This window comes from Schistocerca nitens, chromosome 1 (assembly GCF_023898315.1).
Source record: "Schistocerca nitens isolate TAMUIC-IGC-003100 chromosome 1, iqSchNite1.1, whole genome shotgun sequence".
Taxonomy (NCBI): domain Eukaryota; kingdom Metazoa; phylum Arthropoda; class Insecta; order Orthoptera; family Acrididae; genus Schistocerca; species Schistocerca nitens.
The window spans coordinates 390,562,468-390,589,468 of record NC_064614.1 but is presented as its reverse complement, the minus strand read 5'-3'; the positions used below and the strand labels follow the sequence as shown (position 1 = coordinate 390,589,468).

The 27,001-nt window shown below is 42.8% G+C and overlaps 1 protein-coding gene across 2 annotated transcripts in view; it reads right to left on the bottom strand.

Moving 5' to 3' along the window:
- Window positions 1-27,001, bottom strand: part of LOC126249339 (major facilitator superfamily domain-containing protein 6-like) — a 346,945-nt gene that overhangs the window by 74,621 nt on the left and 245,323 nt on the right. For both annotated transcript variants that reach the window (XM_049950997.1, XM_049951003.1), the window contains exon 3: window positions 21,500-21,654. In XM_049950997.1, coding sequence (XP_049806954.1) covers window positions 21,500-21,654 — 155 coding nt within the window. The remainder of the gene's footprint in view (window positions 1-21,499; window positions 21,655-27,001) is intronic.

Here is a 27,001-nt window from a genome sequence, read left to right as displayed (position 1 = left end):
TTTGTTGCAGGTCGTGGTTGACGGTTCACATGTGGCTGAACACTTCCTGTTTCCTCAAATGACGAAACTATCCGGCGAACAGTCCGGACACTTGGACGATGTCGTCCAGGATACCTAGCAGCTTACGTAGCACACGCCCGTTAGTCATTTTGATCACAATAGCCATACATCAACACGATATCGACCTTTTCCGCAATTGGTAAACGGTTCATTTTAATACGGGTAATGTATTACGAAGCAAATGACGTCCGCACTGGCGGAATGTTACGTGATACGAGGTACTTACACGTTTGTGAATATTACAGAGCCATCTATCACAAAGCGAAAAATGTGGTCCAACTAAAACATTCATATTTCCTTACGTACTACACGAATATGTAATAAAAAAGGGGATTCCTATTCAAAAAACGCAGTTGATATCCGTTTGACCTACGGCAGCGCCATCTAGCGGGCCACCCATAGCGCCATCTGGTTCAAAAATGGCTCTGAGCACTATGGAACTTCTGAGGTCATCAGTCCCTTAGAACTCAGAATTACTTAAACCTAACTAACCTAAAGACATCAGACACATCCATCCCGAGGGAGGATTCGAACCTGTGACCGTAGCGGTCGCGCGGCTCCAGACTGTAGCGCCTAGAACCGCTCGATCACTCCGGCCGGCCTAGCGCCATCTGGTTTCCCCTTCAAGCTAGACGAGTTTCGTTCTCTGTATTTTTTTTTCGTTTGATGCTTATTTCGTGAGATATTTGACCCGGTCACTATCCATGGACCATCCTGTAGAGGAATCAGGCAGAAAAGGTAGAAACGTGATGTATAAAATAATAGCAATTGCAAACAGACAATTTGGGCTTAGCTTGAAAACAATCAGAGGATACCACCAATGTCTATTAGTATCCGTTGTAGGATATGGTGCCAGCCTTTGGGTTCCTACACTGCATCTAGCCAAGGCAACCTCATTAGTGAGAAGAGTTGAACGAGGAGTGCTACTAGGAATAAGTGGCACCTTCTGCACCATCCCGAGTGAAGTTTTGTTACTAGTTCTAGGAATATTCCCATTGGACATTGGAACAAAGGGAGTCCTTTACTGATTAAAGGAAGGCAATCAGATGGATGCTTGGAACTGGGGCCAACACGAAAAATTTAATGAAAGACCACATATTACAACTATGGCAAAATGGAACACGTCAGCAACGGGCAGGAGAACTTGCTCCCTAACACCAGGGAGGGACTAAAAATGAGATTTCTTAACCAATCGAGTGGACTCATACATTACCTTACCGATCATGGCCCTCACGCTGCGTATGTATACAAAATCAAAAGACAGATAAATGATAGTTGCGCCTGAGGCAATGTGGGGACTCAGGGAAACACTTTACGAAGGTGCGGCAAGTAATGAACGCAGGTATTAGAGATGTTGGATCCCAAAGCAGCACTCAGGAACCAGTCAACCTGGCCCATCTTTGACTATACTGCAGCCGTAGTATCCAGAACGGCCAAGACAGACTTCACGAGGCATTCAACCACAAGTCAACATGCTGCCATCCCGGCTAGACAACGTACTCTGCAGTTGGAGAGGACAACTGAGGTCGGCGACCACCGAATGAAATGGTCTCTCAGCAAACGTAATAGGTGAAGTGTGGGCTATGAGGTAACAGTGAATAGTGGAATTTCCCGTTACAATGGAGTGCAGCAGACGTGCCGCCTCACACCTAAGGTCTCCAGCATACAATGGCTGGTTAATGGTGTGATACGAGGGCGGATCCAGTAACTAAAACAGCCACCTACCTGTCAAATGCAACAAAATAGAGAAAAAAACAGAACAGACTGTGGTGCTAACGGTAGTATTAATATTTGGGTAACTGGTTATGTGTTTTATTGTAGTAAAAGTAGTTTCAGTGTTAGAGAAATTAATCATCAAAAATAAGTCGTTAATACATCAGAGATAATGTTATTTGTATAGCCTGTTTTAGTTTCGAGATAATGGGCTCCAACTGCGAAGAATGAATGAATGAATGAATGAATGAATGAACAAGTAAATAAATAAATAAATAAATAGTGGACAATTACCGTTTACAAAAGTAGTGGATAACTTTGTAGGTTTCGTGAGGCTGCTAGCGCATGATGCTGTTGTCTATAGGAAGCCTGCAACTCCAGAAGACTGTAGTGAAATGAGGGAAGACATTCCGAATGTTAACAACTGCAGGAGGAAATAAGCATTTAACGTCCCGTCGACAACGAGATCATTAGAGACGGAGCACAACCTCGGATTAGAAAAGTATGGAGGAAAAAAAAAAAAAAAGCGACCGCGCCCTTTCGAAGGAACCATCCCGGCATTTGCGCGAAGTGATTCAGGGAAATCACGGAAAAACCTAAATCAAGATGATAGGATGCGGGTTTGAACAATCGTCCTCCAGAATGTGAGTCCAGTCTGCTAACCGCTGCATTACCCCTCCTGGTGATCGTCAATTAATACTGATACTGCCAATTGTCGCTTACAATGTTGGCGGCAGATCGTTAACAATGACCACCCTAGAAACACTTAGGAGTACCCACCTTGAGCGACCTATAGCGGTGTGACTTATAAATATGGAAGCAGGAGCAAGTGCTAGGCTGAGGTTCACTGGGAGAAAGATGTGATTTTCAAAACACGTCCGTCTTTGACCGATTCTCGAGTATTCTTTGCCTGTCTGGGGCCCTTTCTGTTCTCCAGCATATTTCAGTGACAGACGCTACATCATGAGAGCTTTACTGTATTAACTGTTTAAATTCCGAGATCATATGTTCCAAGAAGAGTCTGGCAACTGGCTTACTTCCTCCCATATACGTTTCGTGAAATGACCACGGCGAGACAACCAGGGGAAAGAGAGCTCATACGGATAGTTATCTGCTGTCTTTTTCCCTATGTACCATTCTTGAATGGAACGTGGTAGGGGGAAAGAAGTACACTCAAACTAGCGTAAGGTGACTTGCAGGGTTCAAATGTAGATTGAAATTGTTATGGCTGACACCAACAAACAGTGAAATCTGTGTTTCAACCACCTTCACCTCTTCAATTTATATTGTTTGACGTATATTGTAACCAATGATGGAAAAAATTTACCACTGTTTTAGATACCTCAAAAAATGTTTCTTGTAGCGATTCAGTAGTTTCTTGGGATGATCTAAATCGCCGTTGACCAGTGTGTTTTACACAACAGGAAAAAGTGATCGCTTAGCAACGAGACATTAATTCGATATTCATCTGCATCACGCAACTGTTTCATGTGCAATTTGACAACTGGCAGTCATGATTAGCGGCTTGGGTCATAATGATGTATACCACGCAGCATTAACTGTTCTTCAAACCTCTGAAGCACTGGTCGTGACAGGTCTCATGTAATCAAAGAAGCATGTTACAATTTTCTGGAAGAGCTTCGTCAACGTACCCCTTTTGTTGGATTGGTTTCGTCTTCAAATCTAGTGAACCGTTCTTTTAGACGATCATTTGGACGCCTCTGTCTCACGGTAAGTAAAAAGGAATTCGGCAAGCCAACAGTAAACGTTATTTTCTGAATGTAGTTTATTACCGAAAGCCTAAAGTTGAATAAATCTAATCGTGTCGTCGTTCTATGCCTTTGCAAAAATATTAAAAATCGTCTAACGAAAAGCGTCACGTGAAATTTCCGTTTTTTTTTCTCTCAACACTTTCTTTTAAATGTTTACAGTAACAAAATTATCGGTCAGTTGGAGTTCCTGTTTTACTGAAATTTCTTAAAACAACAGTAACACCACGTCTGAATAACACCATATGGTGCTCTTCCGAAAGGAAATAAAGTGCTATAGACGCCGTTGTCATTGCCGATTTTAGTAACAAGGCAGTGTCTACAGTATACTCGAGAGAATATACATAATATTGTGCTTTAAATTTGTTAATATGAAGTAGTTCCACCAAGAAGCGACGGAAGAATCAGTTAATACGAACGTTATTCAGTTTCACATACATGTCTAAGCAACGAACTGTATAGAATTGAAACGATTATCTTTGTGATTTTTCCCCTCTTTTTTTTCTTCCTATGTCAGCAGTATTTCTGCAATGTTACTTCTATTAAGAAGTGCAACCGTGCACATAATCCTGCACCAATCAAGACCTGTTCACTTGATATTTCCTCCAGCACGCTACTGAACTCGCCGTCACTTCGATTTTGAAGCAATAATATACCGCATTAAATCAGGCAACGTGGCTGGGCGTCTGTTATTTCCAGTTTAATGTCACGTGTGCTTCATTATCGAAGAAAGGAATGTGAACAAGGAAGGGGCAAAATAGCCCGACCGGAGACCAATCAACTGCTCAGGAAGGCTGTCCAAACACCAGACGACCTTGCAGACTTCAGAGCGAGGATAATGTGGTTTCTTAAAAAATTCGTCTTCCAGGTTTCGCCATCTACATTAGCTTCAGCTATTCTTTAGCAAAATTTATTATTCCTGATGAACTAATTCACCTTACTGACGGAACTAAGTTTCACCAAAGGTTTCAATGCAGTTCTTTTTCACAAACTGACTGCAGCCGCACCAAATTCTGTGACAGCATTCATGCAGTCTCTTTAGGTGAGTTTCCATCCATCACTGACCAATGAAACACAAAAACGTAGTTAATAGTCATCAAACTTTGCAAGTATGACGCAGTTGGAGATGGCGTACTCTGAAACGGCTTACCCAGCCAGGTATAATGGAAATCTACAGATTAATTTTGAATCCTAACAACAAAATGTTTCTCTCAGCAACAAAGCTTTTGCCACAAAAAGAATCACTAACAAGACCCTGGAATAACCATGGAACTTACGACAGTTCCAGCCCGTAACCATAAACTGCAACACACATCCTCTCCATCAACGAGCCAAATTTGCAGGACACAATGAAAGGTTATGAAGGCAAATATTATTCAGTGCAATATAGACCAAATTCCCCTGGTCACGGTTAATAGACAATGACAGCATTTATATATATTTCTTAACGTTTTCGTTTGTCAAGAGATTTAAGTTCATCGCTCCAACCTGTAGAGCGAAAAAGATCTACGGAGACGCCAAAAGTTAGTGAGTCAGAGCGTAGAGTGACGCAACTGGAATGTTTCTGCATCTGAAATGATCTTCAAGTAAAGTAGCAACAACTAAAAATAACCGTGACTTCATTCGGTACTTACTCTGGGACGAGACCAGTTCCAGTAAATTGGAACAAGATAGACCGGAAACGTGTCTTGTTAATGGGGAACGGAGTGGCATTTCAGTCGAACCAATTTTTTTATTCTGAATCTCTAGAATTTTATTTTTCAAATGGTGCTTAAATATTGTTTATTCACGTGAGCTCCCGAAGCCCACCGCAAGGCGTCCATGGAGACGAGGCGCACGCCAGAGCTTAAGTAAAGTCTTTGTGTTGACTTAGTACTTACGTACCGCATTTTTAAAATGTTACTACGCCTATTCGGGCTGTTTTAGTTTTATTTCTAGACCATGCCCTCTGAGACAAATTATAGATTCAGATATATCTTCTGAAGAAGGCTCAATTATTTGGGCTGAAAACTAGGTAAAGGGTGGTTTCATTACTGCAATCGAGGCTGATAGTTTCTTATATATTACTGTACGAATTAGTCAACTACCAGAAGAAGTTTCTGAGGTCAGGAACAAATATTTTAGATTTAACAGTAGAAATTTCTCCAGAAAGACCAAAAGATAGATCTGCAACAGAGATGTCTTGTACAGGCTGCTGCTTAGCAGCCACCGTTTTATGAGCTGTTCTGAGGAAAGACAAATGAAAAGGAGTGAGCTTGATATGTTGCAACTTCTTCGAGAGACCACCTCATAGAAGTGAAGAAGAGAATGCAGAGGAAGATGAATTTCAGGAAGAGGATGAAGGTCTGAATTCTGTAGAGTCAGATTGAAACTGCCGATATGAAAACTGAATGTGTAAATAGATGAACTTATTGGCATAACTGACGTTTTATATATTTATAAATTAATTGTATTTCTTTAAGCTGTACTTATAGAATAACCAACATTTCCTTTCCCATTAAACAATACGCTGTTAAAATTACTTCGTATGTTACATTTTTTAAGAAGATAAACTCATACTTTCTCATTTATACTAGTGAATCTCTAAACCAGTGGCCTCATGCAAATTCGAACGCTAAAAATTGATAGTACGTACTTTAAACATATGGGTCGGCTATCGTGATCGCGATCATTAGACAAATGAACGTAATTGCCGCACCAACCTGGACCACACATACTAACGTACACACCTCAATACATGTATATGTAAGTACATGAAATACCGTTGTACATATAGGTAGGATTACTGAATTAGCTTGAGAGAGTAAATTTTTTTTAAATGCAGCGAGAAATTATGACAAACCTACTACTTATTGAACAAGCGAAGAGGCATTTGGTTACTATAATGGAAGCATCCCTCTCAAAGCGTCATCGACACCTGTACAGTTAAATAAGGGCATCTCACGAGCTGACGTTGGAATTTTCATGCCGAAAGACCAGAAATTGTGGAAAGCAGCGTGGTATGAAGCGAAAGACAGGCAGGCAAACTAACATATACATACAGATTCATCCCAAGGCGCCTCTACGGTTGGAAATTAAGTAGCTTAGGGGTATTTACACATAAAAGTGAAAAGATGTGCTTTAAATGTTTAAAACTATAAAAATTAATTTTGGCCAGAATTTCGGTACAAAAATTCCGCTATGCGTCGTTTTTCCAAATGCGAATCCAGTGTGGCAAAACACGAGAAACACACATTTAAGCGAGGCAGCTGGAGGCGGTTGGAATCTTATTCCTTTCGAATATAGTGACGCACATTTGCAAACAACAAAGTAGCTATCAACATAATCTGAAACGTAAAACACACTCGTTTCACACAGTAGTTACGTTTACTTCTCACCTCATGATGATGATCGATTTTTTTCTGGAACAGTATTGCTGAACAGTGCTCTCTGACTTCTGTAGGATATCATCCGCTACAGCTGACATTTCAAATCTGGTATGTCCTTGAAAAGGGCCTAATGGGTGTGTATGCAGCACTGCGTTTGAAAGACCGCCTAGCAACGTGCGGATCCATGTTTGGCAAGCCCTTAATCCCGGACCTTTGTCCTGCTCTGCGAGAGGCTTTCCAACAAGCCTAGGAATTTAGAGGGGCTCCTGTTTTACGCGAAATACTAGGGATGCACTATCTCAACCTAATTTAACCTCTGTTATTCGACTTTTGTGAACTTACATTTTATATGTACCTGAAGATGTGACACAGGTCCCGAGACCGGGTGGAGCTTTCCTTTTAGGTAAAAAATTATAACTGCAGCGAATATTATCACTCATGATAAAAAATACACTATGTACTTTATTGCTATACTGCTGGCTGTAGCAGTTGCTGCTGAAAGCAGTCTCCCCACTTTTATTACATGCTGAAAGCACTCAAGAGCCCAGACCAGTTACATAACGAACTGGAATCCTCTTCACGGATGAGCAATCGAAGTTGTTTAGAACAAATACAAACGACCAGGTATAATTCTTGCATTCTATTGGTTAACGATACCTCGACGTTTGGAGGCCATACCAGGCACACACAGCTTTTCCTGCCTCTGAAGGTTATTCACTATATCACCTTAACTGCTGTTAAACGAACCTGTCAGAACAAATTCCACTACATTAAAGGGCATAGCAGAGCGTGCTTTTTCTTTCTCTTGTTCTAATACCGGCAATGTTATATAACAATATTACACTTTTATTTAAAGTACAAGTTTCGAGCACACAAAGCTACCTCTACAGTAATACCTTATTGAATTCTACTAACAAGGGAACCTCCCCATCGCACCCCCCTCAGATTTAGTTATAAGTTGGCACAGTGGATAGGCCTTGATAAACTGAACACAGATCAATTGAGAAAACAGGAAGAAGTTGCGTGGAACTGTGAAAAAATAAGCAAAATATACAAACTGAGTAGTCCATGGGCCACATAGGCAACATCATGGACAATGTGAGCTCAGGAGCGCCGTGGTCTCGTAGCGTGAGCAGCTGCAGAACGAAAGGTCCTTGGTTCGAGTCTTCCCTCCAGTGAGAATTTTACTTTCTTTATTTTTACATCGTTATTATCTGTCCGTTCGTTCATTGACGTCTCTGTTCACTGTAATAAGTTTAGTGTCTGTGTCTTGCGACCGCATCGCAAAACCGTGCGATTAGTAGACGAAAGGACGTGCCTCTCCAATGGGAACCGAAAACATTTGATCGCAAGGTCATAGGTCAACCGATTCCTCCACAGGAAAACACATCTGATGTATTCTATACGACACTGGTAACGGCATGTGCGTCACATGACAGGAATATGTTGTCGATCCACCTAACTTGTACACTTGGCGAATGGGTAAAAAGATTCTTCTACCTTGCCCGATTTAGGTTTTCTTGTGGATGTGATAATCACTCCCAAAAAAGTGGTGAAAACACAATAGTTTGTCACATAAACTGAAAATAAAAAAATTAAACTTTTCACTCGATGGAGGATTTGAACCAAGGACCTCTCGTTCCGCAGCTGCTCACGTTACCACGAGACCACGGCGCTCCGGTGTTCTTAGAGACCTTGATGTCGCCTATCTTCCCATGAACTACTCAGTTTGTATATTTTGCTTATTTTTTCACAGTTCCACACAACTTCTTCCTGTTTTCTCAGTTGATCTGTGTTCAGATTTTCAAGGCCTATCCACTGTGCCAACTTATAACTAAATCTGAGGGGGGTGCGATGGGGAGGTTCCCTTGTAAGTACAACCATTATACTCAACTAAGGGATGCCATATCGTAATATTTATAAGATTGTCATCTGGAGTGACTTGAAATATGCGGACCCCTTTTGAAACAGTGAGCTGATGCCCTTAACGAAACGTGATTCTGAGTAGTTTTCCGCACTTTGCCAGACAAGATTTAATTCAAGATTTTTTCCGTGTATGGTTCGAGTGTACAGTATTTTTTTTACGTTAAAGTGTGCTGTTGATGACTAGTATGCTTCTTATATGTGAATGAAAGCACTAAAAAATCTACCAGTAAGACATATCATGTGCCAACCCGTAGCCCATTTGTTTACAAGATCACAAAGGTGGTATTCGATAGTAAAAACATGGAACGGTGTTTAGTAATCGAGCCACCAAAGCAACTGTGGAGGAATCAGGAATCTGTCCCAAATAACCTGCTGATGACTTAATGAACACCTCCGTCTCTAGTCAACTAGTCTGCTATCAACTGGTAACTCTGATTTTTGATCACCAAATTCTAAACAGTGTATAACGCCAGAATGAACACTTTTTACAATGAGAAATCAGCTGTCAAAATGCCAACTTTAACGAAGCCAGGAAGGCTTTTGGAACTGGTTGCGTATTATCCAGATACTGATTTCTTTCATATTAATTCTGTTCATCGAGCTACATTAAAGTGTACACTAACTAACTAACTAAAGTGTACACTAACTAACTAACTAAAGTGTACACTAACTAACTAACTAAAGTGTACACTAACTAACTAAAGTGTACACTAACTAACTAAAGTGTACACTAACTAACTAACTAACTAAAGTGTACACTAACTAACTAACTAACTAAAGTGTACACTAACTAACTAAAGTGTACACTAACTAACTAAAGTGTACACTAACTAACTAAAGTGTACACTAACTAACTAAAGTGTACACTAACTAACTAAAGTGTACACTAACTAACTAAAGTGTAGCCTAAACAGTAACCTTAAAATGGTGGGAAACCTTCCTGCAACAGAACATCTCCACTGACGTGCCTTTACTGTGTCGTTTCTCAGTTTTGTCAAGCAGGAACGAGCCCGCTTTGGCGGAAGAAATTCTGAGCCACATTGCTCTAGAGGCAGCGAGTGTTTCGCCCACCACAGCAAGCTCGAAAGAATCACATTCCAAAGAAAATTAACTGAAAACACCTACGGAGCTCCCCAGCCAGATACTATCCCGGCCAAGACGGCCTACAACTAGCTAGAGTTTGCTGAATCAACTCGGTAGCTACTCGTTTATTTACTACGAACACTCGGCATACAGTAGGCGTCTCAGAATCTTTTCTGGCTGGTCTCTCAGCAGAAGCGCTTACGCCTTGTTGCCCTTTAAGCAAACTTAAGACTGATACGATGGATATTAATTCCCTGTCTGTTAGCCTGCCTGGTAGGCCGAAAGCTTCATGATTTGTTTGGGCTTCTCATTTCCAAGCTCCAACTATTATTCTTGTCACGGACTGAAAGTCAGGACATTCGACCAACTGGTGTTACGAGTTGAACGCAATCAACTGGAAGTTTGTACTAACGACGTCGCAATATCTTAAACCAAAACTGGATACACAGCATCCATGGCAAATCACCCGTGCGATGTATCCCAAAATATTGGTCAAATGTGTGGGACCAGAACCAACCAGGATTAACATGGAATACTGAATGTAATAAATATGAAAAAACCGTCTTCGGGAAGCTCATTTTTAATTTTATAGACTACCCGTTTCAGCGATGTAGTACGTCATTATCAGACACAAAACAACAAATTTACGGCAGTATTAACAACAGTAACATGGGATAAGATATGTGGAGTCACATTTGTCAATAATCAATAACATGTGAGAATATATGCAATACGAAGTCGTCACTAAGATCTCAGGAGCTACGTTTATTATGTAGATACAGAATAAATTAGAAGGTCCAAAAGTCACACTTTACCAGCGGTTTAACCATTTCGCGGGGCATCTCTTTTTTTTTATATCTACATAATAAACATATCTTTTGGAACCTTCGAATATGGTGGCTTCATATTGGAAATCTGCTCATACCTTATTGATTAGTGACGTATGATTTCATTTATCTACACACAATATTCATATTCTGTGTATTTATTGTTAATATCGCTGTAACTATGTTGTTTAGTCCCTGATGGTGGTGCACCGTATAGCTGAAAGCGGTAGTGTCTACATTAAAATGAAGGTAAACATACAGCTAACAGCTTTTTGATATGTACTACATACATATCGGCTGCTGTCTCGCCATCCAACCCAGGAAGAATCGATGCACCTAAGTGAATACTCCCCCCCCCCCCCCATGAACCATAGACCTTGCCGTTGGTGGGGAGGCTTGCGTGCCTCAGCGATACAGATAGCCGTACCGTAGGTGCAACCACAATGGAGGGGTATCTGTTGAGAGGCCAAACAAACGTGTGGTTCCTGAAGAGGGGCAGCAGCCTTTTCAGTAGTTGCAGGGGCAACAGTCTGGATGACTGACTGATCTGGCCTTCTAACACTAACCAAAACGGCCTTGCTGTGCTGGTACGGCGAACGGCTGAAAGCAAGGGGAAACTAGGGCCGTAATTTTTCCCGAGGGCATGCAGCTTTACTGTATGGTTAAATGATGATGGCGTCATCTTGGGTAAAGTATTCCGGAGGCAAAATAGTCCCTCATTCGGATCTTCGGGCGGGGACTACTCAGGAGGACGTCGTTATCAGGAGAAAGAAAACTGGCGTTCTACGGATCGGAGCGTGGAATGTCAGATCCTTTAATCGGGCAGGAAGGTTAGAAAATTTAAAAAGGGAAATGGATAGGTTGAAGTTAGATACAGTGAGAATTAGAGAAGTTCGGTGGTAGGAGGAACAAGACTTTTGGTCGGGCGAATACAGCGTTATAAACACAAAATCGAATAGGGGTAATGCAGGAGTAGGTTTAATAATGAATAAAACAATAGGAATGCGGGTAAGCCACTACAAAAAGCACAGCGAACGCGTTGTTGTGGCAAAGATAGACACGAACCCCACGACTACGACAGTAGTACAAGTCTATATGCCAACTAGCTCTGCAGATGAAGAAATAGAAGAAATGTATGATGAAATAAAAGAAATTATTCAGATAATCAAGGGAGACGAAAATTTAATAGTCATGGGTGACTGGAATTCGGTAGTAGGAAAAAGGGAGAGAAGGAAACGTAGTAGGTGAATATGGATACGGGGTAAGAAATGAAAGAGGAAGCCGCCTGGTAGAATTTTGCACAGAGCATAACTTAATCATAGCTAACACTTGCTTCAAGAATCATGAAAGAAGGTTGTATACATGGAAGAATCCTGGAGATACTAAAAGGTATCAGATAGATTATATAATGGTAAGACAGAGATTTAGGAACCAGGTTTTAAATTATAAGACATTTCCAGGGGTAGATGTGGACTCTGACCACAATCTATTGGTTATGAACTGCAGATTGAAACTGAAGAAACTGCAAAAAGGTGGGAATTTAAGGAGACGGGACCTGGATAAACTGACTAAACCAGAGGTTGCACAAAGTTTCAGGGAGAGCATAAAGGAACAATTGACAAGAATGGGGGAAAGAAATACAGTAGAAGAATAATGGGTAGCTTTGAGGGATGAAGTAGTGATGGCAGCAGAGGCTCAAGTAGGTAAAAAGACGAGGGCTAGTAGAAATCCCTGGGTGACAGAAGATATATTGAATTTAATTGACGAAAGGAGAAAATATAAAAATGCAGTAAATGAAGCAGGCAAAAAGGAATACATACGTCTCAAAAATGAGTTCGACAGGAAGTGCAAAATGGCTAAGCAGGGATGGCTGGAGGACAAATGTAAGGATATAGAGGCTCATCTCACTAGGGGTATGATAGATACTGCCTACAGGAAAATTAAAGAGACCTTTGGAGAAAAGAGAACCACTTGCAAGAATATCAAGAGCTCAGATGGAAACCCAATTCTAAGCAAAGAAGGGAAAGCAGAAAGATGGAAAGAGTATATAGAGGGTCTATACAAGGGCGATGTACTTGAGGACAATATTATGGAAATGGAAGAGGATGTAGATGAAGATGAAATGGTAGATACGATACTGCGTGAAGAGTTTGACAGAGCACTGAAAGAGCTGAGTCGAAACAAGGACCCCGGAGTAGAAAACATTCCATTGGAACTACTGACGGCCTTGGGAGAGCCAGTCCTGACAAAACTCTACCATCTGGTGAGCAAAATGTACGAGACAGGCGAAATTCCCGCACACTTCAAGAAGAATATAATAATTCCAATCCCAAAGAAAGCAGGCGTTGACAGATGTGAAAATTACAGAATACCAGTTTAATAGGTCAGGGCTGCAAAATACTAACACGAATTCTTTACATACGAATGAAAAAACTGGTAGAAGCCGACCTCGGGGAAGATCAGTTTGGATACCGTAGAAGTGTTGGAACACGTGAGGCAGTACTGACCGAACGACTTTTCTTAGAAAATAGATTAAGGAAAGGCAAACCTACGTTTCTAGCATTTGTAGACTTAGAGAAAGCTTTTGACAATATTGACTGGAATACTCTCTTTCAAATTCTGAAGGTGGCAGGAGTAAAATACAGGGAGCGAAAGGCTATTTACAATTTGTACAGAAACCAGATGGCAGTTAAAAGAGTCGAGGGGCATGAAAGGGAAGCAGTGGTTGGGAAGGGAGTGAGACAGGGTTGTAGCCTCTCCCCGATGTTATTCAATCTGTATATTGAGCAAGCAGTGAAGGAAACAAAAGAAATATTCGGAGTAGGTATTAAAATCCATGGAGAAGAAATAAAAACTTTAAGGTTCGCTGATGACCTTGCATTCTGTCAGAGACAGCAAAGGACTTGGAAGAGCAGTTGAACGGAATGGACAGTGTCTTGAAGGAGGCTGTAAGATGAAAATCAACAAAAGCAAAACGAGGATAATGGAATGTAGTCGAATTAAGTCGGGTGATGCTGAAGGGAATTAGATTAGGAAATGAGTCACTTAAAGTAGTAAAGGAGCTGTGCTATTTGGGGAACAAAATAACTGATGATGGTCGAAGTAGAGAGAATATAAAATTTAGGCTGGCAATGGCAAGGAAAGCGTTTCTGAAGAAGAGAAATTTGTTAACATCGGGTATAGATTTAAGTGTCAGGAAGTCGTTTCTGAAAGTATATGTATGGAGTGTAGCCATGTATTGAAGTGAAACATGGACGATAACTAGTTTGGACAAGGTGAGAATAGAAGCTTTCGAAATGTGGTGCTACAGAAGAATGCTGAAGATTAGATGGGTAGATCACATAACTAATGAGGAGGTATTGAATATAATTGGAGAGAAGAGGAGTTTGTGGCACAACTTGACAAGAAGAAGGGACCGGTTTTTAGGACATGATCTGAGGGATCACAAATTTAGTATTGGAGGGCAGCGTGGAGGGTAAAAATCGTAGAGGGAGACCAAGAGATGAATACACTAAGCAGATTCAGAAGGATGTAGGTTGCAGTAAGTACTGTGAGATGAAGAAGCTTGCACGTGACTGAGTAGCGTGGAGAGCTGCATCAAACTAGTCTCAGGACTGAAGACCACAACAACAACAACAACAACAACAACAACAACAACAAGTGAATACTGAATGCATTTAGAGAAGCGCAACACGAAAGGTCACAAGCCTGTTTGACACATGCGGAGTGTCACAGAGATGCTGAAGAATCTGAACTGACAGCCTGTTGAAGATAGAAGTAAACTATACCGAGAAAGCTTAATTTCAAAGTTCCAAGAGCCGGCTTTAAATGATGACACTAGGAACATTCTACAAACCCCAACGTATCTTTTCCGTAGGGATCATGAGGACAACATTAACTACAGTGTGCAGAGCAGGATTTGGACAGTAATTCTTTCCGCACTCTATACGTGAATAGAATGGGAAAGCCATAAAATCTGTTACAATGGGAAGTACCCTGTACCATGCACTTCAGTTGTTTGCAGGGTACAGCACTAAGTGTAGACGTAGATATTCAGCCAATCTAATTCTTCTCTAGCTCATAACTTTGGACTTCAATGACTATTTAGTAAAGATTTAGTAGGGTAACCGTTGTTCTAATGTCTGTTCCTAGAGGAGACTGTACTCTTAAAAGATCTTTACACAGTTCGGAAGGACAAGTTATTCGCCGTCGCTACTGCAGCGAGGCTTTCCACGTTCTGCATGTGTCAGCGGTGTTCTGAAGTTACCTTAGAAGCATGTACTCTGTGGCTAGACCTTAGGAGAGTCGATGTCCTTCAGATAACTGAAAGCCGAAGGGCACTTAAGCGCGTGTTGGAAGCGTACAACACGCCCACAGGAAGGTCGACGTAGGAAACCTCTTAAAGAACCAACTCTTAACGTGGCCACTTGACGGTAAGTACTTTGAGCGATTACCGAAAACACTGGACACCCGTCGTGGTGGCAGTGTCGCTGACCACATGGATTCTTTGAGGTAGAGAATGTATCAATTGGGAAATACCACAGCTTCTGCCACCATCTCCTAGGCAGCTAGGGTGAGGTTCCAAAACTCATGTTGGGTTCCTCGTTCTGCGCACAGGTTATGACCAGTTTGCGAGGCATCGGCCTGTTTCAGGCCTTCTCATTTTTATTTGCATACTGGATTAGCATACGAGATTATTCCTACTTCATCTACCCTCCGATTCGTGTTTTATTTGTCAACATTTCACTTTTTTTTCACGCTGACTAGATGAGTGGTTGGGGCGTATCTTTTAGCGCCTCTCTCTGAACCTAATTTAACATTTATTACTTGAAATAGCTTTTTCTCAGCTGGCTGTCACTCAGAGTGAGGGTTTCGCGCTAATGGACAGCACAAGCAGCCAAACGAGCCTTTCAGTGCTCATCCTCCTGGTGCCTGGTACAATGGGAGGGTGGCCAGAACTTTCAACAATATAATTGGAAACGGTGGTGGAAGGGGTGAGAAATCAGCCAGTTAATAAACTTTCGGTGGAGTCTTCAGCTGCCCACTTCCCGATGCCTCGCTGTGTTTTTGTTCTTCAGACACTGTTCCGCAAGTTAAATACATGGGCCACACGTGTTTCTGTCCTTTCCGTGGGAATCCAGTGCGAAGCTGACACCAAAATTTCGGGAATTATCCTACAATCAAGTCAGGCAGTGGGAAAATGGCGACACTGTCTCATTTCCGTAAACACGAATCTCGTTAGTGGATATATCTTTAACTTGTTGGCGGTAGCTAGTAAACCGACTTCCAGACACCCCCCCCCCCCTCTATTCCCCTCCATTGGAGGAGCACTTAGGCCCTTTCTGGGATTGGCTTGAAGGAGTGTGACGGATGCCCTTCCTAGATCTGAAGGAAGATTATAAGAAGTTAGTGTGGGATTCTGGGTTGGAACTCTTGATTCTGACACGACTGATGGTTCCGTGCTCGTCTATGTTGTTCTGGACTTCAGCCCAGTGATAAGCCTTCCACGTGTTACTTTGAACTTACTCAGGACTTTTTCCACAACCTCGATCGGTAGTTGGAAAGATGATGAGGTCCGCGACTCCCAATCACAACACACCGACCCACACCAGCCACTACGGCGCGACTGGTCAGCAGCCATCTCAGTTGCAGCCACCACAAGATCCCGTTTGCGATGGTTGGTTGGTTGGGGAAGGAGACCAGACAGCGTGGTCATCTGTCTCATCGGATTAGGGAAGGATGGGGAAGGAAGTCGGCCGTGCCCTTTCAGAGGAACCATCCCGGCATTTGCCTGGAGTGATTTAGGGAAATCACGGAAAACCTAAATCAGGATGGCCGGACGCGGGATTGAGCCGTCGTCCTCCCGAATGCGAGTCCAGTGTCTAACCACTGCGCCACCTCGCTCGGTATCCGTTTGCGATGGCCACCTCCAACTTCGGAAATCGTGGCAGTGCGAAGGGAGACGAGTTCATTCCTATCTACTGCTTTCAGCTTGTTCGTAATTCTGTCAGTGAGCTTCATGCACTTATATACATGTGTTCTGCAGTCTATTTCTTTTTTCGAAGGGGCATCTGTCTCCGTATTCAAATAACCACTCATGTTTCGTTTCGTTGTCGAGTTTATATAAGTGAGTACAAAAGTCTGGTGGTGATCTCTCCGATTTTTGTTCGTTAATCTGTTGTTTGCTCTGACAGGATTCATGGAGGCCTTTTGTAATTTTGTTTAAAGAATTATTAAGTTTTCTATCACGGTTGAATACACGACTCTTGTCCTTTATGTGCCTTGGCACCATTTCTACGGTTACAGTCCAGCATCACTGGTGGCAACCCTAATAATCACTCATTTGTATCATTTTTTGTTTATTATGCAAAAACATTTTCTTGTAATCTCTGTATTAATGTGTTTTTGATTAATTTACATACTGCCTGACCAAACGCGATGATTCTGCAACCAACAACTAGACATATTCAAATGAATACCCAGGTCCTCCAGCCGTAAGTAGTAGGCGAGGCGCTTGACGATATAAGAAACTTTTCATATGAAGTTTATAATGGGCACGCCTGTTGATTTTTCAAGTGGCCTATTAACTTCATGGAGGTAATCTATCATTTTATACGATCTGGGGTATAGAATTAGCAGCAAATCTAATCTGCATATCCACGGACCACCTGACGAGCAAGAGATTGTATTGACACCAAACCGAACCTCTCGCAAGTTTTCTCCCATGGTCCGTTTCGTCTCCGCTCGTACACTTTCAATGCCCACTGTGGCCCGGTGGAGGAGGAGGAGGAGGAGGAGGAGGAGGAGGAGGCGAGTGAGGAAGAGACGTTATCCTGTTCTGCAAACCACACCAGCACAAGGCTCATACTTTTACTGCATGCTTCTATTGGAGAAAATCCTACTGGAAACGGATTAATACCCAAAGATAAAGTTGTCACAGGCATAGGAACATAATATTGCTCATATTATGGGTATATTGACCTGCCTCACGCCGACCGTCTAACTTCTGAAGCAGACACTTCGGAAATCTTAGACCACCGCTAAGAAAAACACTGATTCGTCACAACAGATTACGTTCTGGCAGTCACGGCTGATTATGTCCTCGGCAAATGCAAAGCGGTAGTGTAGATGGTTATACTGTAGTATCTTCCTGACGTCCGTCGCTTTCTTTGTAATAAGATTCCCCAGCCAGCGCCGGACGGCGCCCAACCAACCAACCTGTGAAACAGTGGCAGATTTTAGTAGCACCGCGTTTTAAAAAAAAAGACTTTCCCGTTGCTTGTGTCATGGATCAGTACTGTTACACACTGAAGACCATTTCAGCACGCTTCTAGGATTCTCCAGTATTTCGATATCATTTTATCCATCGTCGCGCAATGCACTCAAAAAGCTCTTCCTGTACTGTTATTGGCTGTTATAGGGCGATTGGTGCGCTTTTAACTTACAACATTAGACAGTCAGTCTCTGCAGTAAAATACGATCTCCGTATGTAGTGTAACATAATAGACTAGAAGGTAATTAAAATACTTCAGAAGAAAGTTATACTCTGGGTAAGGCGATTTTACAAGTAATCTAAGTAGCTTTGTCTCTGCAAATGTCTCCACATAGTTCTACCATTGGAAACAGAACACAAGAGGGCAATGCAAAATTTCCCCATTTGTGGTAACGGACAGCTAGCTAGCCTACTCGTCTCCGAGAACCAGTAAACTTTGAAGGGGAGATCAAGACGTTCAAACTTTTTACACCTTTAGTAGGGCATTAAAGCAACAATGTGCAAGCAGCGAGGTGCACTGCTCTGGCAATTCCGAGAAAATCGCAAGAGAAGTTTTACGCGTCTATTATGTAACTGATGTACGACCGCAAGAAGTCGGTGTGGTCGTTTCAATGGCCTACTAAAGGTGTACAAAGTTTCAAGTAAATGTTCGTCAACACTGTCACCATCCACTTGTCGCCACATGTGACGCCTAATTATGCTGCTAAATTCACTTCATTATCCCTTATCTCTTGGACGTCACACTGAATAATCATTATAGTACAGAGTCTTGAATAACGAGGTTAATCGTCATATGTCTTGTCTGCAGGGATGCCGTTATACGCATTATAACTATTCTTAGCTTTAAAATTAAGCACAATTTACCTTAGCAACTACTGTAGCGATTCCAGATTTTTTCAGGCTATAGTGTCTCGTTAGCTTTGTGGTACTACAATCGGTACGTCATGCGAAGCTGCGCTATTCATCAGTTGAAAATTTCCTGGAGGACTACTATACTTAATGTCATTCCCGTGTTCTATTCTGCTTCGGTCGCTAACGACCAGAACGAAATCCAGTAATACAGTCAGAAGAAACCCTCCTTGTTTGCTGCTGCGTGAACAATGAAATCAGATTTTTAAAATCAACTTTTCATTAGATTGATGAAAGACGTCTGTTCATCTGCAGTTTCTATTTTGGTTCACTATGTTTTTCATTTCTCCAATAGCGGGTTGTCTTTACAGTGCTTTACCTGTTTCTGTTATAGCTAGCTTCAATTTATCTACGTAAGCTCTTTGAGCAATCTCAGTTTCTCCACTGATGCATTTCGTATCTTTGTAGCCGGTTTTCATCGTCGGCGTATAAGAAAGTTTGCGGTCGGATGGAAACTGTACACTGGGCAGTGCCAAAAAACAGTAGCATGAAAAATAAAAAAATATACATACTTGCGGAAAAATGTCGCTCTTCAAATTAACTGAGACTGTGAGGTCATCGTAGAAGAAAATGATTATTTTAGGAGTGCATTCTAAGTAACAGCAGTGTTAACTTGTTACCACTCCGCGAACACACTTGCGACGATATTCTTCCATATGGTGAAACTGTTCATTTTAGCTAACTGGAAACTTATTATAGGGTCGAATATTATCTTTGCAATCTGTCGTGCTGTAGATTGAAAGTTATCATCCCCTCCTGCGTTATAAAAAAAATCATTGCCTTGTTACAAGTTGTGCGTTAAGAGTGTATGATTTGATTACTGTGTCAGAGAATCTTATTTGAGTTTGCTATTCTGATGACCCATGAGGGATTTTTAAATGTGTCTCATTCCTTTTAGAACAACAAACATATTTTTAACATTTTCTATAAATTATTTCGTCTGAGCCAAGTAGTTTCATTTATTGTCTTTACTCAAAGCAGTTCCATGCTGCGAGGCTTCCTTAATGTGCACACTTGTTACAAACGATATTTTATCTCGTAAATGCTCTGAGATGGCACAAACAGTTAACTAAACTAATTACACGCAGCAATCTCAAGTCATTAGCAAATAGCGTTTCTTTACATGAAGTCAGGATTCAGATGGACAAAAGGCAAGTCGTTAGCTGCTTTTTAGAAGATTGCTCCATGCTGAGTATGATGGGTAATGATCTGGCATATTACTGAGGTATATGGTGGAATATTCGATAGCGAGGGACCAATATCCATTTTCGTTGCACATTAATTTAGTAGGCCCATAATACTGACGGACAAGTACCTTTACCATTTTCCTTTCTTGGGCATGCAGATTCATATGCTACAGCATAGCTTAGCAACTCAGGGTTTTACTGAACTGGTCAGGGGAGTACTTCAGCTTATTAAGCAACACACACATCACATTATGACTAATAATATTAATATTAATAATAATAATAATTATTATTATATATTGCAGAAGTTAGAGGGTGGCCGAGCAACAGAAGTTGGCTACCGTTTTATCCCATCTGTCATAAGGAGTGTCCCTCTGTTTTAGAATCAGGAGTAACCCTCTCTTTTTAAAACAAAACTCTGTCATATCCACTGTGGTGTATAAACAAGACAACATAAAGAGGAGGCGTTTCATGTCAGTATAGGGGCGGTGGGAGAAAAAAGGGGGTGGGGGGAGAAGATAGGGTGTCAAACACGCAATTGTTAATCCAGAAGAATTTTAAAAAATAGTAACTGACAAAACACATCGTCGCTTGTAGCTCTGCCTGGTACCCTACCCACGGGATGTCTTGACAATTCAAAGACGGACGTTTTCAATCTTCTTACTACAGATAAAAACTGCAAATTTCATTGAAAGGGAAGTATCTGTCCCTGGGAAAAATGTAGAAAACTGACAGCACGAGTTTCACTTTTTAAAGAAACAGTTACTCTTCCTCGTGTTTCTAGTAAAAAAGAAAAAAAAAGAGAAACTGAAATGTTGCATTTCATTGCCGTTAATTCTCTCCGAGACTTTAGCTCTGAATGGGACCGAAGAACGGACAGTGTACTTATCCGTTAACTGTATTTCTGGCAGAGTATCTCCATTGAGCTTATGATTTGAGTACTTTCTTTTAATAACGTGCAACATTTTTTTAAATGAACTAACTTTAATTAAGTGCAATAAGAACAGTTTGATGTTACGCTGCATCGTTACCGAACACTGAACAAAACCGCCGTTTCGACCAATACACATGTACGAGTTTAGAGAAAATGTCCATTCGTACAGGTGTTACAGCAGTTAAGACATTTACGTCACTGCACGCTGAGAATTTCTAAGAAAAAAAAAGCCACGAACAAACTTGTTAACAGGTGAGATATTCAGACACATCCAGGTCTCATCGCGGTTTAAAATAAAACTACGAAAGGGATATCAGGGAATGAAGCGGTCTGGGAAATTCTAGACCAACGGCGAGCGAGATTACGCGCAGTTCGATGCAGCTGTATCGTGTGTCTTCCGAAAGCAAAACGAATGAGAGGAGGTGGCCGGGGCGGTCGTAGAGCCCTCACCTTGAAGTTGCCGATGCGGTCTGCGACCATGCCGGCGAGCGGCGGCATCACGATGGCCACGACCGGCGTCACCGCCGACATGATGGCCGTCTCCTCCACGTTGATGCCCAGCTCGCGCATGTGGATCGTCAGGTACGGGTACAGCACGAACACCGCTGCAACACACAACACAGGGAGCCCTGCTGAGACTGCGACAGTGTCTGAAGGAGCCGACGAGTTCCAGCCTGTTTCAGCAAATAAACATCGTGGGCAACGCATCTCTTAGGCGCAGCTGGTACGCTACCTTAGCGTCACGTTAGACAAGCGTCAAACGTGACGGCAGAAAGCTGAAATTAAGAATAGGTCTGAACGACGCATCACCGTCTACCTAGTGCTAAATTCAAGCTCAGCTCCGCCGCCGCAGGTCGGCACCGTACTGCAGAATGCGCTACTCAGACCTGCACGTGAGCACGCTACGATGGTATGGGATAACGCCGCGAAAAAGCATGTGAAGAAGTTCCGAACACTGCAGGACCGAGTACCAAGGGTGGCACTACGTGTGGAGCGCGATCAGATGCCGGGAGACGTCCACCAACCCACCCCCTATACCGCCCTCCGTGTTGGTACACACACATCATGCAGTTGCTGTATACTATAGTTCAATGTATGAAAGCAGTGTTTATAAAATTTTTATCCATTTGTTGCATCCTTGAGCCCCCGCTTCGCGACGTACGCTCAGCGGTTGGTGACGTCAGCATTCGGAGATTAAGGCAGGAAAGTTAAAGTTCTCATACACTGAGGGATAGGAGTCACTGTTTACAATGCTATAAAATAATAGTAGATATTGTAGATAATAAAAACTTGTCACTGATAATCAGCATTAAAAAAGGATACACGCCGATCTTAGTTTTTCAAAATTATTAAATTTATTTTTGGCAAAAATATGTCATTTCGGCTGTTCGAGAACGCTTCAACGAAACTGGGCGATCCTTCTCTACGGGTCTTGCACAATTCTAAGATCCAGGCGTTCGAAGGAAATATTACATCGCAGACAGAGACGCGTCAGGTCCCGCTACCTGGTGACGCCAATCTGCATTCCAAGCACGAGCAACTTGCAACAGGACCATCAATCAAAAGCGAAGATCCAGTTAAGAAGAAACAACAATCGGAGGCCAACCACACGGATTGAACTCCAGGAACTAACAGGGAAGAGGAAAACCCATCGAAGACAAAGATTTCTTAACATCTGCTTCCCTTTATGGGAAAAAGCACCTTTAATTTCGCACCATCGTTGCCAATTGCCGGCCACTGTGGCCGTGCGGTTCTAAAGGTAGGAAGATTTTTCTGTTTAGCAAAAGTGACAAAAAGCAGATTACAGAGTACCTGACGGCTCAACACAAAAGTTTTGTCTCTAGTACAGATAGTGCTGAGGATCAGTGGACAAAGTTCAAAACCATTGTACAATATGCGTTAGATGAGTATGTGCCAAACAAGATCGTAAGAGATGGAAAAGAGCCACCGTGGTACAACAGCCGCGTTAGAAAACTGCTGCGGAAGCAAAGGGAACTTCACAGCAAACATAAACATAGCCAAAGCCTTACAGACAAACAAATATTACGCGAAGCGAAATGTGGTGTGAGGAGGGCTATGCGAGAGGCGTTCAATGAATTCGAAAGTAAAGTTCTATGTACTGACTTGGCAGAAAATCCTAAGAAATTTTGGTCTTATGTCAAAGAGGTAGGTGGCTCAAAACAAAATGTCCAGACACTCTGACCAAAATGGTACTGAAACAGAGGATGACAGACTAAAGGCCGAAATGCTAAATGTCTTTTTCCAAAGCTGTTTCATAGAGGAAGACTGCTCTATAGTTCCTTCTCTAGATTGTCGCACAGATGACAAAATGGTAGATACCGAAATAGACGACAGAGGGATAGAGAAACAATTAAAATCACTCAAAAGAGGAAAGGCCACTGGACCTGATGGGATACCAGTTCGATTTTACACAGAGTACGCGAAGGAACTTGCCCCCCTTCTTGCAGCGGTGCACCGTAGGTCTCTAGAAGAGCGTAGCGTTCCAAAGGATTGGAAAAGGGCACAGGTCATCCCCGTTTTCAAGAAGGGACGTCGAACAGATGTGAAGAACTATAGACCTGTATCTCTAACGTCGATCAGTTGTAGGATCTTGGAACACGTATTATGTTCGAGTATAATGACTTTCCTGGAGACTAGAAATCTACTCTGTAGAAATCAACATGGATTTAGAAAAAGACGGTCGTGTGAAACCCAGCCCGCGCTATTCGTCCACGAGACTCAGAGGGCCATAGACACCGGTTCACAAGTAGATGCCGTGTTTCTTGACTTCCGCAAGGTGTTCGCTACAGTTCCCCCACAGACGTTTAATGAATGAAGTAAGAGCATATGGACTGTCAGACCAATTGTGTGATTGGATTGAAGAGTTCCTAGATAACAGAACGCAGGATGTCATTCTCAATGGAGAGAAGTCTTCCGAAGTAAGAGTGACTTCAGGTGTGCCGCAGGGGAGTGTCATAGGACCGTTGCTATTCACAATATACATAAATGGCCTTGTGGATGATATCGGAAGTTCACTGAGGCTTTTTGCAGATGATGCTGTGGTGTCTCGAGAGGTTGTAACAATGGAAAATTGTACTGAAATGCAGGAGGATCTGCAGCCAATTGACGCATGGTGCAGGGAATGGCAATTGAATCTCAATGTAGACAAGTGTAATGTGCTGCGAATACATAGAAAGATAGATCCCTTATCATTTAGCTACAAAATAGCAGGTCAGCAACTGGAAGCAGTTAATTCCATAAATTACCTGGGAGTACGCATTAGGAGTGATTTAAAATGGAATGATCATATAAAGTTGATCGTTGGTAAAGCAGATGCCAGACAGATTCATTGGAAGAATCCTAAGGAAATGCAATCCGAAAACAAAGGAAGAAGGTTACAGTACGCTTGTTCGCCCACTGCTTGAATACTGCTCAGCAGTGTGGGATCCATACCAGATAGGGTTGATAGAAGAGATAGAGAAGATCCAACGGAGAGCAGCGCGCTTCGTTACAGGATCATTTGGTAATCGCGAAAGCGTTACGGAGATGATACATAAACTCCATTGGAAGACTCTGCAGGAGAGACGCTCAGTAGCTCGGTACGGGTTTTTGTTGAAGTTTCGAGAACATACCTTTACCGAGGAGTCAAGCAGTATATTTCTCCCTCCTACGTACATCTCGCGAAGAGACCATGAGGATAATATCAGAGAGATTAGAGCCCACACAGAGGCATACCGACAATCCTCCTTTCCACGAACGAGACTGGAATAGAAGGGAGAACCGATAGAGGTACTCAAGGTACCCTCCGCCACACAGCGTCAGGTGACTTGCGGAGTATGGATGTAGATAGATGTAGATGTAGGCGTTTATGTCACGCACCGCGCTGCTGTTACGGTCGCAGGTTCGAATCCTGCCTCGGGCACGGATGTGTGTGAGGTCCTAGGTTAGTTAGGTTTAAGTAGTTCTAGGGGACTGATGATCTCAGATGTTAAGTCCCATAGTGCTCAGAGCCATTCGAACCATTTTCGTTGCCCATTCCCGGCTGCTCCTGAGGACTGTCTCGCAGTCTTCCCACACTGTCCAGTCAGATTAATGCGACCTCATATCAAAAACTTGAATAAGCACCTTTTGTGGAGCGAGACGTGCAAGAAGAGAGCGATTGAGGTTCGGGAAGCCATGCCGACTACAGTGCCGTGCCCAGCTGCGCTAGGTTCATCGGCTGATATCCATAGTGCGAACAGCCAGATCGAGGTGACCCCACAGAGTCTCGATTGAGTTTGTTGACCAAGGAAATACGGTAAAATTGTCCTAGTGCTCTTCGAACCACGCTTGCACACTGCGAGTTGTGTGACAAGTTGCATCGTCCTGCTACCAGATGACATCCTGCCGAGGAAAAACGAATTCCATGTAGGGGGGAAAACGTCCAAAGGATAGAGGCGTACTTTTACCTTTGGAAGGCATAATGGATCACCACAAGATCACCCAAGGAATGTACAGAAACATTCCCTAGATCATGATGTTCCCTCCTCCGGTCTAGACCCTTCCGACATTTGCCCGATGCAGCATAAAAATCTATTCATGATCAAACGCCTCCCGTCGACACTCACTCAATGGACGTCCATTTCCAGTAATGGCAGGCAAATTCCAGCCTTCGTTGCCCATGAACAGCAGTCACCGTACGAGCAAGAACCAGGTGCCCGCCGTGGAGGCCATAAGCAGCAAAAAGTTCGCTGTACGGAGACACGGTAGCCTCTCGATTCATCTGGGCAGTAGTTGAACATTTGGACGTCTGTTCGCCCGTACACATCCCGGCAGCCGTCGTTCACCCCTGTTATCAATGGCCCGGTCCGCACAGTTCTCTAGGCGCCGGTTTTGGATAGCGCCATTTTTGCCATGAGCGGTACATTTCAACCACGGCGGCACATGAACAGTTCACAAATTCAGCTTTTTTGGGGATGCTTCCACTCATGGCCCGAAAGCCAACGATGTCCTTTTGCACGTCAGATAAATCGCTCCATTTTCCGTATTACAACGACTGCACTGTTTTTCGCGTTTCCTCGACACACACTACACACCCTCCACTGCTGCTGCCACTACCTGCTGTTTGTGGGTGATTATGCACGTTGACGTCGAACAGAGCCGGCGGTCACATTAATGTGACTTCCCCGTGTATATTACACGCCACTGATTGTGTTATGTAAACAAGGAATGACAATCCCCGCCAAGTGTTGGTATTGACTAAAAATCGGACGTGATCCACACTGAGCCGTATTGCTCGCTTCGACCTATCTGAAGCGTGATCGTGTTTGCATCTCTGCCAAAGTGCGGCTCGGCGGCGGGACGACAGCACCTGCGCGTGACAGGCGGGGCAGAGTGCTCCGAAAAGCACGGGCTGGCTGGAACCGTTGCGTGAGGCGGAACTGATACCAGTGGGACAACGGTGTCGCGCTGGCTTTGGAGAGCTGTGTTTCTGTTTTGGCAGGAGCGTACGTGGCTGGCCGGTGCGAGTTGAACGCAAAGTTACACTTAGAGCCCTGAGGCGCGTTCGCTATTCGTCTCTGGTGACATATGTCGTGAGAAGCAAGCCTATGTGAAATTACCTTGGACCTTGTGTTTGTTACCATTCTCTGCCAGTTGTGAGCGACCCGTTCCTGTGATTAACCATGTGATGAGTAGTTTTAGATTGTTCTACGTCGTAGAATTTGGTGCCTCGGAGCTACTGTCTGAACTCCTCTGCAATGTTTTTAATACCGGTTGACTTGGGTTTTATACAAGTCCTTGCGGACTTTCATTTGTGCACAGCTATTGTGTTTATGGCCGCAAAGCGTCCTACCTGAATTTGTCACATGTTTCGAACTGTTATTTATACTTTGTCTGTATCAAGAAGTTGGATTTTTTTCCAGAGGATCCCAAGAAGGAAAAAAAAGAAAAAAGAGAGACTATCTTAAGGTT